At 29.5% G+C, this 19,780-nt stretch overlaps 1 protein-coding gene across 1 annotated transcript in view; it reads left to right on the top strand.

Annotated features, from left to right (window-relative positions):
- The first annotated feature begins 462 nt into the window (after nt 1-462).
- LOC103579599 (protein eva-1) overlaps nt 463-19,780 on the top strand; it is a 48,575-nt gene continuing 29,257 nt past the window's right edge. Inside the window, exons 1-2 of the mRNA XM_053740754.1 lie at nt 463-849; nt 2,510-2,708. Of these exons, the coding sequence (XP_053596729.1) occupies nt 2,639-2,708 (70 nt within the window). The 5' untranslated portion in view covers nt 463-849; nt 2,510-2,638. The remainder of the gene's footprint in view (nt 850-2,509; nt 2,709-19,780) is intronic.

Genomic DNA, 19,780 nt, shown 5'->3' with positions numbered 1-19,780 from the left:
AGAGCAAATTTCGAAAAGGGAATCATGATAAATAACTTGGGGTTCCCCGTAAATTTGATATTTTCAGAGTGAAAATAAAAATGAATTTTGAAAAAAAATGAAAATTTGTAGTTAAATGTTTTAAAAATAATTCAACATTCCTTACATATTTATTGTCACATAAGTTTGGATGATTTAACGCATAAGATGGGGGTTCGAAAGATAGATAATCGAGTGTAAAAGTCTGAGTGGAATGTGCGGTTGTGGAAAACGCGTAAAAGCTAGTGGTATAAGTTTTCTTAGCTACATTTCTCAACTTTGCTGTATATGTACTTATATTTGTACATATATATATATATATATATATACATATATGAGGTTTTATTCGTTACAGCGCGCGCTGATTCTCGTTCCCGACAGACGTGACGTCACGCGTTGCCAGGTTTGAAAGATCCGGCGCCCGAACTAGTCTCTCACCGACTGCCGCACGGTTCGGTCCACATCTCAGCTTATAAAAAAAGTTTATTTGTCACATAAACAATAGTCTTTCTAAACAACAACCCCGTATTTACCATCGATCCACTCACATTAATTTTTTTTTCACAATAATAATTAGTGTTATTATTATTATCACACTTGACAATAGTGAGAAAAAAAAATGGTGGTAAAATAAATAAAAAGTAACTTTTTGAAAATTACAGTGTGTGTTGTGTTTCAAGTGTATTTGTTAATTATTTTTAAAAAAATTAATGAATTACAAGAATAAAACTAACGAGTGACTATTTCGAGTGATTTTTGTGAATTTTTTAATTATTTTTATTTGTGATAGTGATTTGAATTTTTTATTTTATTTCTAATCAAAGTATAGAGGTTCGTAATTCCATATATTTGTACATAGATAAAGTTTTTTTTTTTTTATGGATAAAGTTATTCACGTAACTCCAAATTTCGGTAGTTCAATATCGTGTGCATGTATCGATAGCAAAAGTTATTTGGATATATGGATCAAATATAAAAAATAAATTCACATAAAAAAAAAAAATAATAAATGGAATAAGTTTTTTTTTTATTTTTTATACTTTTCTAATAAAAAATAACGAATGGAGCAGAAATGAATAATTCTCTAATGGATTTATTTTTAACTGATAGTAATGTCCACTCAATATGAATGTATATTGTGAATATACTGTTTGGATCATAGATATATGGATACTTTGATAAATTAATTTCAACGCACATTTATATTAATTAAATATCAAATTTTGAATCCAACCGTTCCGAGCAAGTAACTGCTATTTTATTTTCAATAATTGAAAATTATTAATTAAATATATTTTGGAACATATGAAATTATCACGGTTTCAAAATTAGTTGATAATTAAATCCTCATAATTATAACAAAAAAGTACGAGCTGGTCGTAACGTAAAATATATTAAAGTAGCATTAATTATTTAAATTTATTATAGAATTTATGGAATTTCCAATAACTCTAAATTAGTTGATAATTAAATATTTGTACGATATAATATAATTAGAGTCAAGAATTTATTTATTGAGAAGCTACGATTCAAATCTTCAATAATTTTCCGACAGATTTATTTCAAAAATTCATGCTATCAAAATTTACTAGCAAAGAATCGAGAAATTATTTTGGCAATTTTAATTTATTATTTATTAAAAAGTTTACATTAATTACAAAAGTTATTGAATTAACATTATAAATCAAAACTATATATTTTTGGTCATTATACATTTTTTGGCAGCAATATAAATTTTATAAAAAAATTTTCAATCACCATAACAACCTCTAGTGGAAAAATTGAACCTCTGTAGCGCAGAAACGCAAATAAGAGCTACATAGAGGTTCAAATTAACTTCTAGAGTATTTAGTAGCAGCCCAAAATTTAAGATTAAAATCGCGGTTCAATTTTTCGACAAATTTTTCATCAAACAAGAATTTTAACAAAAATATTCTTATACTGACATACTAATAGTCATATAAATTACTCAAATAGTTGAAATTTATTCCATAATGAAATTTGGTCATTATACATTTATTGACAGCAATATAAGTGTAAAAAAAACTATTTGCTAATCACTCATACAAATATTATTAATCAATTTATATAAAGTCATCAAAGCCTCTGTTGATTTTCGTAACATCAATTAATATTATACATTTGCCGACTACGTATTATATAAATTTGCCATAGAAATCGTGGATTCACTTAAATTATTATATAGATTTCGTTTGCATAAGTATAATAAGCAACAAGCAAATAACGCATCCCTTTCATCAATACGGATTCTCTCTAGAGCGCAAACACTGAAAATCTCGACGATAATAATTTACGCTAATTTATGAAGCTCTTTCATCATTAAACAGATTCATTTATTGTTAGTATTTAATAATTAATAATTAATAATAATTATAATAATAATAACAGAACGGTTCAATTGATCATCATAATTGTGATTATTATTGAATGTAAATTAATAATTTAATAACAAAGTAAAAATTTTGTACAGTTGACTTTGCGGAAAACTCGTAAAGGCAGAGCGATGAATGGGTCCCGTGGGTCTGGATGATAATTTGAGAAGCTTCCAGCGGCTACAAAGCTAGACGCTAGACCAAATACCACCAGCTAGTATCCAACCATGTCTGAACTACTTCTTGTGTTCCTCATATTTGGCCTCCAGCTGGCAGCTGCTTACGCAGATAATTTAGGTAATTATTCTATGTACATTATTTCTTGTTACTATTATACTCTACCTTCGTCTTCATCTCTATCTCCATTTCCATCATCATCACAGACCTTACGTTTAGCTAATCATAAATTATTATATTCGGTTAAAATGAACATGCGGAAATGGTAATGGGCTAAAATACTGCCGCCGTTGGGGAAAATTAAAGAAATTTAGAAGATGAATGAACATTTTTATTAGTAATGAATAGGGGGAAGAAATGGGTTAATTTTTTATTGTGTATGACATTAAATAAGTGAACAGTTATTTTTAATGAATATTCAAATGAAAAAGGCCTGGAAAAGTTTGAAAACAAAGTTCTAAACAATGAAAACATTCGTTATGAATTTTTTAATAACTCGTGGCTTTCTTTGGTTATAAAAAAGTTAAATCACTTGTGTATTTAATTCGTTAGTCGCTTTTGCGAATAAACGAGCGTTAAATTTATTTTAAATGGCCAATAATTTATTTTCGTTGCATTACAAGTTGATGAGCCAGAGCTGTAATAAATAATGACGCTGAGAAATAATTAATTTTTTATTTCTTTTTAAACTAAATTTTACAACATAAATATTGTTATTCTTTTCAATAAAATTTATTCAGGCTCCGTAAATAATTTTAGTAAAAAATTTCATTTCTAAAATTTTCATTAAAATTTTAAAAAATTATTAAAAAAAAATTTCGTGAGTGAAAACAAAATTTTTGATAAATTTCACTTTTAAAAATTTTTTTTATCAACGAATTTTTTCATTGGCTAAAAATTTCTAAAAATCATAACAGAATTTCACTCCACAATTTTAAATTAAAAATTATAGTCATTCAACCCCTCAGTTATTCAAAAATCGTATCCCACAGATAACAGATCGACAAATCACCCGAAAAGTTCATTGTACCAAAAACCACAGTTCCCACCACCCGTCATATAAACTCAGCAAAATCTCATTTCATCCGTTTCAAACTCTCCCACTAAAATAACAAATTTCACAACGATAAAACCTACAAAAATATTAGCACTCTCATTCATTCAAAAGTATCATCTGACCCTCTACTCGGCAAATCGCAATCCCAATAACTTATTTCCGTGGGAAAGCTCCCAAACAAGTATCCTTCATAATTCGAAGAGACATTTTTCAACGGATTTATTCTTCAAACTTAAACCCACTCTAAACTATATATCTTCCCAAGCTATCCTGCCACTTTACTTACTTCAACTAATTTTTTTTTTCTCAAATCCCTCAGCCCTCAGCCCTTAGCCCTCAAACCCTCATGCTTCTACACTAACCAACACGTATCGCTGTTTTTATAACCTCCGTTTATTCGAGTTCACCCGGCACCAGATAGTGCACTAGTCTATTTTCCTACCCTGACTACATACATACATACATATATACATATATACATATATATGTACTCTATAAACCGAAGTCCGTTCGACTTGAATGTTATTTGAACTGATATCTAAAAGTTATATGTCATTGACACAAACTTTCTCTACACCTACGGTCTCCACTATCTTCCAATCATCATTTGCTGTTTGTATTCCAAAATTAACCGCCAACAAACATCCATTTGTTTTATCGCGAATATCATATATACCAAAGATCCAACGATACAATACCGTTACAACAAAAAGATCAAATATACGTCTCTATTCAGTTTCTTCTCTCAGCTGACATGTCGTTCAATCAACAGTTGATCAGCTAAAATTGCCAAAGGATTAACTCTTTTCTTCTTTTTTCTTTTCTATGTTCATAGTTAATTTAAAAAAAAATGAACATGAACAAAAGTTAATTAAATAAGCGAGAGGACATGAGCTTTTTTATTCTCTTTAATGGGATGTCGATTTATTTTCGTTCCTTAATAAACCGATTTTAAAATGATGGTGCGTCAAACGGTGTAAAGCCTGAATTTGACAAAGAGATGAGTTTATCCGGTGGGAATGGGAAACTGGGTGAGTTTGTACGGCACACCTAGCCGTTAATCCGTCGTCTTTGCAGCTCGTCAACGTGATCAACTGCAGCAGGGTATCGCACACCGACAAAGTCGTTAACACCGATAAGTACTTTGTAGGTGCGGCTAAAGAGTTGTGAGCGATATTGTGATGGAATATTGTTATTATATTATTTTTTATTAAATTATAATATATATATATATATATATATATATATATATATATATATATATATATATATATATATTGTGATATGGTATATATTTAGGATACGGTATTTATAGAGACGTCGAGTAGAGGGTCGACGGAGGCTAACGGTCTTAATTATTTAGCTTTTCGGTACTTGTCTGCCGGGTCTGTTGATCTATTTACTGATAAGCAGAGCACTTTAATGGCTTATATCCATGAGGAGTCCTTAACTGAGCCATAAATTTCCTTATTACCTGGATATTAATATCATCGATCGGCGTCTTGAAGATTGGGAACCGCGTCGTGGATATGTCGGTCGTGAATGGCTCTATGGTATGAAGATGAAATTCAGTAAGTGCACAAACTGAATCAACGAGTTCAACAAAGTTATCGGATAAAATTACATCTAGGTTTCTTTCGTGGGGAAAATATTATCTGATGCTGTATAATCCACTTTCGTCGCTTTTTTACTTTTTGAGGAAAAGTTTTTTTGTCATTTCTTTTCTTGTGGCAAAAGTGAGCGAAGCGTAATGGAGTAGTTTTTAAATTTTGTAAGACAAAATGTCATGTTTTTAGTGCATGTTACTTATCAATTTGGAAAATGTTTTCCTAATTTTTTTAGGAACTTAAATGGTAGAGTTTTTGAAGAAGATTGGAATAGGGTTTAGATGAATAGTTTTTTTGTGGTCAGTGGGATTTTTCGGAAAATATTATTTTGGGCGAGGGCTGGGCAACATTGGAGACCGTGAAAAATAAAAAATTTCGGTGCATTTTATTTATGTTTTTGGGTAGAGGTACTTTTGAATACTTAGCGTTTGAAATTTGAAACCTTTGATTTGGGTAAAGAAAATTTGAGCGAACAAAAAATTATTAGAATAATCGGGATTATTTTTCATGCTTTGAAGGCTCTTGAAAAAAAATTCTGGCTACAGAATTTTGAAAAAATTTCATGCAATAGTACCTGAAAAAAATCATGAATTTTCTATTAAGTACATGATCTGATAAAAAATATTTATATATATTCATATATATTTCTGTTTGAGTGCAAAATTCCATTCTATTAAAGATCAATTTTTTTTTAATTGAAAAATAAAATTCATAAATTTATTATTTTATTGTTTTATTAAATTCTTGCAAATCCATGCATTCAAAAAATATATATTAATTCCATTCAACCAAAATAAATATTTTGAAAAATGTTTCAATATTCTTCATCAGAAATGAAAGCCCAATCGCCACAATGCCCTAATTTTTTAAAAGCATATCCTTCATAAAAAACTTTCAAACAAAAATTATTAAATTCACTGAAATAGCATTCATCGAAAAATTTTAGTTCTGATTCTTTGTTTTCGCCGGCTCCAAAAATTAGTGATTCGCATTCTCCAAAGGGTGTATCTATTTTCTCAATCCATTTTCCAAAAAAAAAAAAATGCCCATTATTTCATAGTAACGCCGACTATTGTTAGAAAAATTTTTATTAAAAAAAGAAAATAAAGTTCCCTGTACTTAACTCCTTGACTGTACCCTCAACGTCTCGATCTAGTTACGCTTTAAATTTAAAAAAAACTTTCCAGCTTAAAAGTTTATCTTTCAATGTTATGCATGATACTCGAGCCAGTCTTCTTAGAACTGAGGTCACGTTAAAACTTTCAATATAATATAATATAATAGTCGTGCATACTGCGATAGCACATATGCACACATATACACATACATATACATATGCATACTAGGCTATGCACGGCTTAACTTGAAACACATGTCGGCAAACTAAGCGTTCCATAAGAATCCGTGAGCACGTTGTCCAGCTCCCAAGCATTATTACTTAAATTTTAACGATTCGCTCAAGGTCCAGTCTAAGTCTCAAATTTCTCAAAGGACCTCGACATTTCCACACAATACTTTTCTTTCCTCTACTGAAATATATAAAACCCCTTATCTGGCCACATGTTGAAAATAATTCTTTAAAAAAATTAAACATCTCTGTGATGTGAGTAAATTTATAACCCGGAAAGCTTATAAATTTTCCGCTTTATAAAACAAGAGCCTGAGTGACAGTTAAAAATTAAAATCCAAACAGATTTTTATTTTTACTGAAAAAAATTCCCGGAGTTAATAAGAAACATTATTTATTTACTTTTGACCGAAAATTACTACGGGTTTTATTTACGAGCTCCGATCGGAGAGATTATTTTGCGGTTTTATTTATATATTTTTGATTTATTGGTAGCAATTTTACGAGGACTATCATAGTAATTTTAACCTCAATTTAATGCCAATATTACAGGAGTTATTATTTATAATTTATTGATTTAAATACACGTGATTGTTTGTAGTTGTGATTATATTTCATTTCCGATGGCAGCAATTTCAACAAAGTGTACATTAACACAGTATTTATATAAATAAATAAATGTAAATACTAATCGTCATTTAATTATTTGACAAATATTAATGAATATTTGTTTATCTTGTCCATAAGCGCAATCATTATTAAACAAATTTTAGGCCAGTAAAAAAAAAATTGATTATTTAAAAAAAAAATGTTTACGTCCGACTTGCCGGAAAAATATTTAAGAAATTATTTAGTAGGTTATTTTTTTGGAAATCACTTGAAATTTTTATGATACGCAAAAAAAAGGATTTCTTCGAGCAAAAAATGTTTCCTTGTTTCTAGAAAATTTTTCGATTGTAAATTGCAAAAAGTTTTCTTGGGGCGAAAAAAAATTCTTAGGTCAAGAAATTTTGTCTTTTATTCAAAATGAAAAATATTTCTTGCATCAAAAATCCTTTTTATTGTGTAGAGGGCGTGTACTCAGTCTCTATTTCAAATTTTTAAGACATAATAATACTTGTAGTATTTATCCGGGAAAAAATAATTCAGATCTACGTAGATCCACCCCTGCAGATTTACATAGTTCCAGAATTTGGAGTAGATCTCAGATCTGTGATGATTATAGCAGATCATCTATGGTGATCTCAAAAGATCTCTACTGATCTCACCAGATTTTCCAAGAAATCAATAGAGATCTATTTAAATTCTACAGATCTACTTAGATCCTCAATATATAGACATCAATTTTTGTTATTCCGCCTACAGAGATCGTCGAACTCCGACAGCATCCGTGAATTTCCCCAAATCTTTATAGATCTCTTGAATAAAAATCCCTGACAACTATGATCTAGATCTCCGTAGCTCAGCTAATTTTTTATTAAATAATATTTTCAAGATGAATTTTTATAGATCTAGTGATGTCAGATCTAAATTATTTTTTCCGACATCACTCTTCAGTTACTTATCACGCCGCGTAGTAACAAAACTGTACTTGGAATCACGGAGCTTCTAGAAAGCTTCGAGACAAAAAAAGAACATATACAAATTTATTTATACTGGTGCTCATAAGTCATCACTTATCAGCTATCGTCCAGCTTGTTTGTTTTTGTTGTTTAAATAATATTTTTTCAACCATTTTATCATCGAGCTTGGGCAAATGAAAAGCACTGCTCGGTTTTCCTCTCAGCCACGTCATTTGAATATTGGATTGTTCAATGGCTAACAATAGTTCGTCTAACTGTCGGACTTGAATTTGCACCGACCGACTCACCTATACCCTGACGAGCGCTTGTTGTGTTCGACCAAAAAAAAAAAACATCCATGCAAAAAAAAAAAAAAAAATTATTGTATGCGCATGCAAACGCCACTTGTGTATTGACGCAAACTGCTATATTTCGTAGCACAGTTAATGATATAAAATGCGTATGTCGTATGAAACTATGCAAAAATCACTGATCAACAAATTGCATTCATGTTTTTTGACCGCACACACAACTAATGCTGAAAGTCAATCACAAGGATCGTTTACTCCCTTCAACATTTCATTTTTATTGGAACATTGCATTAAAAAAAAAAAAAAAAAAAAAAAAAAAAAAAAAAAAAAAAAAAAAAAAAAAAAAAAAAAAAAAAAACCTCTGTCAGAACAAAAGTAAACAATCTCGTATCCTCGTCCGTTATGTTTCGTGCCGAGCCGAGTTTCGGGTAATCGAGTAATGCCTCGTATGTACGTCCCTCGGAGCACAAGTAGCGGAACAACTGCTTGGTAATTCATAGGACGTACTGCAAGTACTACACATGTACACTTACATATTTCATGTATGAAGTATTACATAACCTATTATTTCGAATTAAGATATAAAAAAGTAAAATATGTGCATTTGTCGGAACTCTTTCTACGATTCATTTCCTTTTATAATCTTTTTTTTTTCTTTTGGTTCCAGTCTCATTTCCTGGAGAGATTGCTATCTAAAGATATCAAAGTGAACTAAAAAAGATTTATTTGTTACGTTTTGTAAGGATCTTTTGTTTTTGTTTTTTTTTTTTTTTTGTAAAAAAAAAATCTTGAATATTGTGTTTATCTAAGTGGAATAATTAATGGAACTTTAACAACGCTTTGTCTATTCCTGTGCTGCGTTGGTACTTTATTTTCCAATAGATGTTTCCTTGTTAAGGATATTTTTAAATTATTTTACATTGCTCACATTCCAGTCATTCATTGAGTTTTCTTTGCGATTTCATTATTAATAGTCTTGCAATTATTATTACCACTGTATTTTCTTAAGTCAAGTTTCCTTTTCGGATCTAAAGACATTACGCTATTTATTAGCTATTTTTTTTTTTCATTTTATTTCAAACTTTAATTGGCCGTTTGAAAATTTGGAAATATAGAAATTTTGGTTAAAAATTTTTTTCATGATTTCATGTCTCATAACAATCGTATTTTTTTCAAGTAAGTCATTTTATTGAAAAAATTTCATAGAAAATATTGAAAATAATTTTTTTTATTGACTATTGGGAAATTTGACAAGATCGAAATTTTAATTAAAAATTTTTTTTTGTGACTTGGTAACTCATGACGATTGTATTTTTTTCAAATTTGAAGTGTCATTTTAGTGAAAAAATTTCATAGAAAATATTGAACATACATTTTTTGGAGTAACTCCATTTTCCCTGATGTTTTTTTTTTTTATTCAAATAAGTGTATTATTTGTAGAAGCATATAAATCTTGTAAAACATGTGTTTTTATGTTCTCTTATTACAGCAATAAATTTTTTCGGGCCATATGCTAGAAAAACATAATAAATTTTCAACAGAATCGGTCAGTCATAAAAATATTTTTTTTTCTCCTCGGGAATTGAAATTTTCAGAATTTTGGGCTTTTGATAGGGATTAAAAAAATGTGGGCGGTGGGTATAAAAGCTAGCCCATTTTACCCCACCCCTTTAATTTTTTCAAAAAAATGTACGAGAGTGTTTTCGAAGATAAAAAAAAATCAACTTATTCTTTATATTTTTTTATTAAATATTAAATTAATTACTAACTTGATACTGAAAAAAAGCAGGTGATATTCCACGAATATTGAAAAAAGAAAATATTTTAAATTAATAATATTTTCACACAATTGTCAATTTAGTAGAGTGAAAATTGCTCAGTGACATGAATTTATTATTTTTTTTTTATTCAGAATATTAAAAATTTTTGCCTTTATTTTAAAACCACCTGATTTGCAGCCGGAAATTTATGTAAATTACCGAGAAATAAGCATTACGTGCTATCAGTCAATTTATTAGTTCGCTCTATATTTTTATTTCGAGATTGAATCGTACAGCGAGCCAATCAATAATCAGAAAAAAATAGACTGTATTAAAATTTTCGTTGGCTTTTCAAATAACAGATTTTAAAAATTCATTACAGTATTTAATTATTAATCAAACATAAATATTAATATTCATATCACTCATAAACGAACTCTTGATATTGTAATCCACTGAATTATTTTTTAAATTATTTTGTTCAATTTTAATAATTTATGACCAAAATCATTATTTATGATAAAGAAAGCTACTGAAAAATTATTTTTTAAAATATTCATTACAATTAATATTCTATTATTAAAAAAAGTTTAGATCTACGCCCATCTCTATAGATCTATTGATCGAAAACTATTCAAAAATTTTATTTTTCCATTTCGAAATTTTTTAAAAAATAAAAATTTGAAATTTTTCATTCAAATTTTTTTCCAGCATTTTCATAATTTCTTTCCATGTTCCCCAATTTCCATAGATCTAGATCTACAACTTAGATCCTAATTTTTTTTAATCTTCGGAATTTTTTCAATATCAAAATTCGGATCTTTTATTTCAATATGTTGCCTTTTTGCCGATCTCTAGATCGTCACATCTGTATATATCTCAAAAAATTTTCTTAAGTCTGTTCATCTAGATCTCGATCTTCATAAATAGAAACTTTTCCAAATAATAATTTTTTTAATTAAAAAAAAAAAAAAACTAAATAAATAAACTCAAGTTCTCTAACGATCCACTTCGCCCCGCCTCAGTCTGCATAAATAAAATTTTCTCAGTCAACGTCGTTAAATTACGATATCCAGCCTCGCCTCGTTTATTTAAAAAAAACATTTCTTAAAAAACCATAACCGGCAATTTCCTCTCCGAGTTTATGCTCACACACCCTTTCATCAACTAATTAACGACTTACCCTTTGTCGATATTACTTCTAAAAGAATAGTGGTCACGAGCCACTGAACATATCTAACAGTCGGATTCCCAGCTACCGCCACAATTTACGCCCGACCGTACCCACACATACATTTAACAATAGTTATTATAATTATCATAATAATAACTATAACAATAACAATTAAACCCCCTTCCCCCCCCCCCCCACACACACACACACACACACAACGTAATTTATTAAACCATAAGTTAATAAAATTAATAATGATTAATTTTCACCCAACAGAAATAGCTTCAGAGCAATGAATAATTAACGTAAATTTTGAGTGATGTTACGTTCAAAATTAATGTCACTATTTAAATTGTTTTAAAAAGACCGAAAAGACATTTGATAAACGTGACAAAAAAAAGTGCCAAGTGATCGCTTATTCTTCGTGATATTCTTAGCCAACGGAATGTCACGCCAGCGCGGAAGTAAAGACTTTTTAATAATAACTATTTTTTTTTTTAAATCTTTTTGTTATAGAGTTTTTTAAACTTCTATATCCGGGCTGCTTATTCTTTTAACTGTCACCGAAGTTTTTAGAAATAATGGTTGCCGTGACAGGTTGAATCTAATCAATTCACAAATTCCTATTTTCAGTTCGTTGATTCGCTCGTCGTGTGACATTTTTGTGTGCGTGTTTATGTGTGCGGGGGTGGGGGGTGTGGGTGTGGGTTTCGGGGGTAGATAGGCGGATCTAAAAGTGTAGATGTGAGATAGAATATATAATAGTATATAATAGTAGAGAAGGCATTATATAGCGGTGATGGTTTGAGAGTACAATGAGTTTGCAGCAGAATATTTCATCACATCTCTTCATCAGAATTTACGTCGTAAATGCCATTTTCTCTTCTCTATACACACTAAACTAGACTACAATATATGCGAATCAGCATTCATGGAATCGGGTGTACCACTTGCATATGTAATTGCTCTACATGACGATACTTAGTGATTCGCTGTGATTTAACAAGTGATTAATAACGAAAAAAATTTCAAATGGAGACGCACTGAGGGAAAATCTTAATTGAGAGAGAAATAAAATAAATTATATAAACAGTGTGCTATGTAATTTTAATTGTGGAATTTATTTTATGATGGTCAATTACGCATTAAAAATTGAGGCGCCCGGAAATTACAGACTGCGGCTGCAATTAATGTGCGGGCATTTATTTTGAATTAAATAACTACCGAGTAATTATTTTTTAATGTATTTAATATTCGAGGTGGAAGTATGCGGAAAAAATTTTATGACAATTATATTATGTTTTATATTAAAATAGAGCCGGCTATGAAAATCAATATTATGAATGTTAATGTTTTAATAATCCGAGTATTTATGGTGATGAATTTTTAGTGAGAGTATGAATAGTTTTAGTTTGTTATTATTTTTAATTATTTATTTTTGAATATTTGACATGGTGATAAGAGATGACGGATAAGTGAAATGGCGATGGAAAAAATTTTTAAAAAAGCGGGAAAAAATTTTTAAGTCCGATAGAGAATTTTTAGTAGGAGATAAAACGAAAAATTACTGATGAGGTGATACAAAAAAAATTCTTTTAAAAATAATAAATTTGTTATCTCACTTTTAGTGTCATCACTCGGAAAATCAAAAGTTTTATCGTATAAATAATTTTTTAAAAAATATTTAAAATAATAAGAAACAAAAAATATTAAATATCCGAATTTAAAAAATTATTGGGTATCAAAGCATTTATATTTTAGCTTGTGAATGAAAAACATTTTGTTGGATAGTTTCGTATTTGATATATCTTGCATTATTGATTACGGAAGAGAATTTATTAATTGTTATGGATTAAATTAAAAATAGAAATGGGTATGAAGATCAATATTATAAATATTATGTCGGATGATGGAGTATTTATGACGATAAAATTTTGATAAATTATTTTTTATAAAATATTTATGCCGAGTGATGACGCAAGATGATGATAATTATCATCGAGCAGCAAAGACTCTGAATGAAGGAACTGAATAACCTACTGAATGATGAAGTAAAAGACCGGCTGGATAATTTAAAACTTTTATTTTATACATTCTTCGCTACAATTTTGTATGGACGAGTGTCTATTACTTGCTGTCAATTATCTCAACATAGTTTATCTAATTAAAACCCACCAATTATTCAAGTGACTACAATCTGTTGTATTTAGATTATCTTACTTTTTTTTAAAACCCACATTAAACTTTTTTTTCCTTATTTACCTCGTGTGATATTTTTATATTCACTCACGTGTATCGAGTATTTGATTCACTTTCCCACTTATATTTTTTGATTTATTCATATCTACACTTTTGGTCGATGTTTCATAGTGTGTAGATCATTAAAACTATCACGCTCATAAAAATGATTGTTATAACTGTGTATTTCAATATCAATAATGGCACTCGATAGATATTGCTCACTGAAAATTTAACGATCATTCTCATCGCTCCACACCAATTTTTAATGAATACTGCACAACGCTTTTGAACTCCAGTGTCATATCATTAAATATAATCTTCGGGAATCAGCTCTTAAAATAATTATACAGCAACTCTGAACCAACAATCACTTGTATTATTCATATAAATATTTATAATCAACTCGACATCATTTCCTCAGGATTCATGTTATAAAATTACTCATTTATTCAATCACCTCAATATTTAAAACTATTTTTTTTTTACGGGAAAATTCATTTAGAATTTTACTGGCGCATTTTTCTCCGCAAGATTTTATTTAAAATTTATTCTCCAAATTGCCGCCATTTATTGTCCGAGTAAAATTTAGTGACAAAAATTATTTAAAAAAAAAAAAAAACCAAGTTGGTGATTCATTTTTAAAAATAAATTTAAACGATAATTTTTATATCTCAACTCACTCATTTGAAATGAAAAATTTCTGTCCTGTTTCCCTTGGCCTTTAATCAGTTAACATTAATCATTAAAACAGAATATTAAAAGCCATCGATCATATGAAATCTATTCCAACCCAGAAAAAAATATTCCGGATAAACTTTTTTTTGTTCTAGATGAATAGACAAAAATCATATCTAATATAAAAATTTTCTCATACATATATATATATATTGAAAATTCTAAGACATATTGAATTTTAATAATTCCATTTGAAATTTCATAATACTTATTTGAAAATTCAAATGCTTCTATAAAAAATTTCTGCGCATGACGTGCTGAGCGTTTGGTAATCAAGGATACACTGTTAAAAAAATTGTTTGAATTTTCAAAACATTGTATATAACGCAATAAACATATACATTTGTGTTTCGAATTTCATTACTTATTTCATATAGAATTTAAAATACACGTTTTTTAATTTTCAAATTAGTACTTTGGATTTTCAAATACTTTTTTTTTAATTTTCAAATAAACGCTTCAGATTTTCAAATACATCTATTTGAAAATTAAAAAAAAAGTATTTGAAAATCCAAAGTACTAATTTGAAAATTAAAAAACGTGTATTTTAAATTCTATATGAAATAAGTAATGAAATTCGAAACACAAATGTATATGTTTATTGCGTTATATACAATGTTTTGAAAATTCAAACAATTTTTTTAACAGTGTAGGTCGAGCAAATGTTTAAAAGTAAAACTTTAGAATAAAGCCCGACGATCTCAACTCATTTCATTTTCCGTTGATAATCTCTCCCTCGTCAAAACTTGCAGATAGCTAACGTAAGTTTCAGTATAGTAAGGAATTTCACCGTCTGTTTGAAAACCCTGACACTTTTAATTACGCTATTATTAACTCAAATATTTTGTACCCTTCGGAGCATCACCAAAACTGTACATGTACACTCGAAACTGCTAAATATCATCCAGCGTTAGATGACATATATATACATATATATTTATATATGTCCTGTGTATGGCGCAGTACAGTCTCCTATCTCACATTATATATAAAGTATTTAACTCAGCATCAAAATGCTCTCGCATTGTCTCAGTTCCTTTTCCGCTTTTGTGTTCCTGCATTCCTCAAAGTTACCGGAGTAGAGCTTGAACTCAAGCTCAAGTGAATAAGTCGTTATAAAATCCATACTGCGTATCAAACAATGAGACAAACTTGCCAGCAGTTAACGCCGATTACGAAACGTAAATCTGATGAGAGTTTAAGAGCCATTAGTGCTGATTCTAAAGCTGAGTTATGAACAAGAGTATCAGCAAGAATCACAGGGATACTGAGATCCCTCGCGAATCGCCAACCTTTTATTTATTCAGCTAAAACTTTTTAAATTTAATCCTCATGCTCCAGGAATATCTTCTCTTGAGAATAAGTATAAATACATAAGTATGGAAAATAAAAATAAAAAAACATGAGATTGTTATTTTTATTGTTACTTTTTATACTATATAAAAAATTTTTTTGTCTAACTTCAGCTGATTATTTTTTCACGGCAATTAATTCGGGGTATAATGAGACGCCATTTTTTTTACTGATAATTTTAAAATTTCTATTCACCAGACCAGTCAACTTGCCCCGTATTTTTTTTCAAAGTCGTAACCAAGAATTTTTAAACAAAAATTTTTTTCGGTAAAATTGTGTCCCATTTTATTCTATGGCCGCTTAATACTTCTCAATATTCGGTAATAATTTTTGGTTGACGTTTGAGTTATTTCAAGTTTGTAGATAATAAGAACAGAAGTCAAAATCGTAGATCAGGACGAGGAAAATAATTTTCGATTTAATCGTAGAGATTATTTCTTAACGCGGACTATGTGCGCTTAAAACATATGAGTAGATATTGGTTATGGATGGACGGACAGAGGATAGAGGATTGGAAACAGGAGCTGAGAGGGTCGATGAATAGATGGATGCATCGCACAGCTAGTCGGGATATCGCGATAGCCGTCGATAATCGAACTGAAATACCAATGACAAATGGCACTCGCTACTGTGCGCATTTAGAGCTTGGAAACGCTAAGGAAATCCGCAAACAATTCGCTCCCAGTCGATTTAACCGTAGGCGTTATCAATACTATCCTATAGCTACTCCTCACTTGATCGGACTTTTGCTGATTGACGACTATTTAATTTATTGTAAGCTTCGGGAAGATAGCGAGAGACCAAACTCTTTTTTTAGCTTAATGATGGGTATTCAATTGGATTCTAATTATTAATGATTTCGTGTCAAGGTTCAAATTAATGAGAAACGCGATGGGGATTGGGAGTAAAATTATTCTATGGGATGAAAATTTAATGCTTAAGAAATGGTTAGTTTTAAAATGGCACTGGTGAACGAGGTAAAAAAACCAACCCTTGAAAACGCGAGGTACGATATGTGAATTTAAATTAAGGAGAAAGAAAGCCGTGAGGTTAAGAAGATATCGTATTTTGTATTAAAGTCTGATTACTTTTATGTAAAGTGTTACATGCACATTTTATTTCATGGGTTTTAAAGTGTTTTGTAAAGTTTTACAGATTTTAAATTGTCTTTGAATTTGTTACTGTGACAGACAGGTAATTTTTCGGTGACGATTAATTTTAGTTTGGACGTGTGGTAATTTTTAAAATGCCGAAATATTTTTTTAAATAGATATAAATTTATAAAATATAAAAAGGGCTGGATAAAATGGATAATTCGATTATGGTTATTTATAATTTAAAAAAAAAAATTTTGTAAAAAATACGTAGAGAAGGGGAAGGGGCAAATGGGCCCATGAAGAAGAAGTTTTAATATTTGTTTTTCTTAACCTATTTAACTTTTTTAGTCTTCTGTCATGTATTCGCAATAATATGCTCCAAAATTAATAAATTTCAATTTGGGGCAAAATGGACCTCCAAGAAATCTACTAAAATTCGGCTATTATTTTATTTTATCTTAATAGTATATTACACATCAAGGGTGGAAAGTAGCGAATTCCAAACCGAGTATAATTACCTACCCAAGCCGAAGGCAAGGTTCGCAATAACTCGAATCAGGCTTTTCTACATTCCACCGTGTGTGTATACGATTTTTCACCAGATCTACACTTGAAAGTTTAAATTTTTGCCTCTGTTTGTAGGAAGAACTGCGCATGAAGTATTTTCTATCATTCGTTTTCTCATAAAAGAAAAGAATGACTAATTTTTGAAGGGCCCATTTTGCCCCCAGATATTTCAAGGCATCCAAAATTTTAAGCACCCCATTTTTCCCCCTCTCCTCTACTTATTTTTTATTTTTTGATGATACCCCATTTGCCCTCATTGTGAAAAAAAAAAATTAAATGCTCGGTTCTTCGCATCTAATTGCAAAAGAAGCATAATATAAATCTGGAACTCGAAAAAAATGCCTCAGTAAAATTATTACACTGCGAACTGTAACAATAAATATCGACAATTATTATAAAATTATTGGCTCCGTAAATAGAATTCTCTTTAGGGACTAAATAGAAACGTCATTAAATATATCATGCATTTAAACGAATTAATGTACTTTAACTCCCTAACCGCGGAGTAAAAACCACAAAAGTACATTTGCACAGTAGTGTAAACATCAAGTGTTACGCATGGATGTTTTTACATGCAATCCAAAATCACGATTTAACATTTCCAAGAGAAAGAAGAAGTATTTATATTACTCTATTTGTAAATGCAACTGGCATACACCTGGTAAACATACGGTATCCATGTGTCTTCTCGCACACTCACAAAAATATATGTCTGCATACATACATATATACATATATATATGTATATGTATTATATAAACTAAAGGTACAAGACTTTGTCTCTTATAAAATTCGATTCCCTGCTGAGAGTGCTGTTATATGCACTACATGACTACCTAGTTTTCCACGTGAAAAAATTCACTGGACCATATGTGATCCTCAGTAAAAACTATTTTTATTTTTTTTTTATTTTTTTACATAATGTTGTACAAATAAATCCAAAGCCGTATTTATACCTGGCTTAAAAATTTTTTTAAAAATTGATTATTCAACAAATTTACATACTTTTGTAATCTGCATGTATATAAATATCTACAATTACTCACAATAATTTTTGCTGAATCCGCAATATCCAAAATTTTGCTTAAAGTTAATAATATTGGTTAGCTGACGTCTTATAATTTTTGGATTTAAAAAAAAAATGATAAATTACACAAAAAAAATATTTTCAAAAATTGCACCTATAGTTTTTTAAATTTTCTACCTGTGCATATTTTTATTTTTTTTTTTTTTTCATAATTAATTTGTTAAAAAAAAATCCGAAAATTTTTAATTGTCCATCAACTTCAGAATCATTAAAATAAATTTTCAAATTTCAATCCACTATTCTCAATAATTATGAATTATTTAAAATCTTGAAATTAAAAAAACAATTCATTTTTTTTTTTTTGACGAAATTTTGGTCTGTAAAAAAAAGTTTTTCCCAGCAAATAAAAATTTGTTTTATTTATTCTGAGTTGAAGTAAAACGAGGAAGATTTTGTGTATTCGAGTTTACGAAAGTCCATTATTTTCTCAGTCTTCACTTTACCCGCACCTCCCCCCCCACATATACAAATATATACATATATATTTGTCGAGATTAAAATGTAAATGTAAACTTGCAACGTAATCAACTAGAGTAGATAAGTAAAGAAAATCAAGTTTGTTATTGTACACTCACGTTAAACATCTTCCATACAATAGATTGTCACTAAAAATCAATACCTTTTATTGCCGGATAAAATAGTCGTCTCCATTAACAGAAATGGAGCAAATTTTTTTTTCAAATTCAATAAATATTGTAAACATTATTAACGTGATGATGTTGGCAAGCAAAGCTGGTATACTTGTACAGCAAGTTAAAATCAAGTAAAGTCTAAGTGGTTTACCAGCAGCACCGAGTTTCGCCCGGTTGCAGCGACTTTGTAGTATAAGTAGGTATAGAACTAAACCGGGACGGGCGCATATGGGCGTCCATACCAGCTGCGGTAGAATTGCTCGACTCGAGTCAAACAATTAAGCTGAGGATAGTTTATAAAACACTTAAATAATATTGTTCGCAATGGGTAATGGGTAATTCAAAGAATATTGTACATCATGTGAATATTTTAAATACTTATAATTATTTTAATTTATTTGGATGCCTCCGTCAAAATCCAAGGCATATTTTCAACCTAAATAAGCATTTAAATCCATTGTGAAATGGATCTACTTAGACTTACAAAGGCATGAATTAGACTTACCAAGGCATAAATCATGAAACGAACGTAACTAGAGTTAACAGAAGGAAGAACTTGAAAGAACACTACGAAAAGTTAAAATTGAAAAATTCGCAGACTACTGATTGATGCAAGTGATCACGCTATCTCTCCAGAGGGCTAATGTCACTCAAGGGTAGA

Source organism: Microplitis demolitor, chromosome 7, assembly GCF_026212275.2.
Source record: "Microplitis demolitor isolate Queensland-Clemson2020A chromosome 7, iyMicDemo2.1a, whole genome shotgun sequence".
NCBI classification, from domain to species: Eukaryota; Metazoa; Arthropoda; class Insecta; order Hymenoptera; family Braconidae; genus Microplitis; species Microplitis demolitor.
The sequence above is the reverse complement of the archived record's forward strand: the minus strand, read 5'-3'. Positions and strand labels throughout refer to the sequence as shown.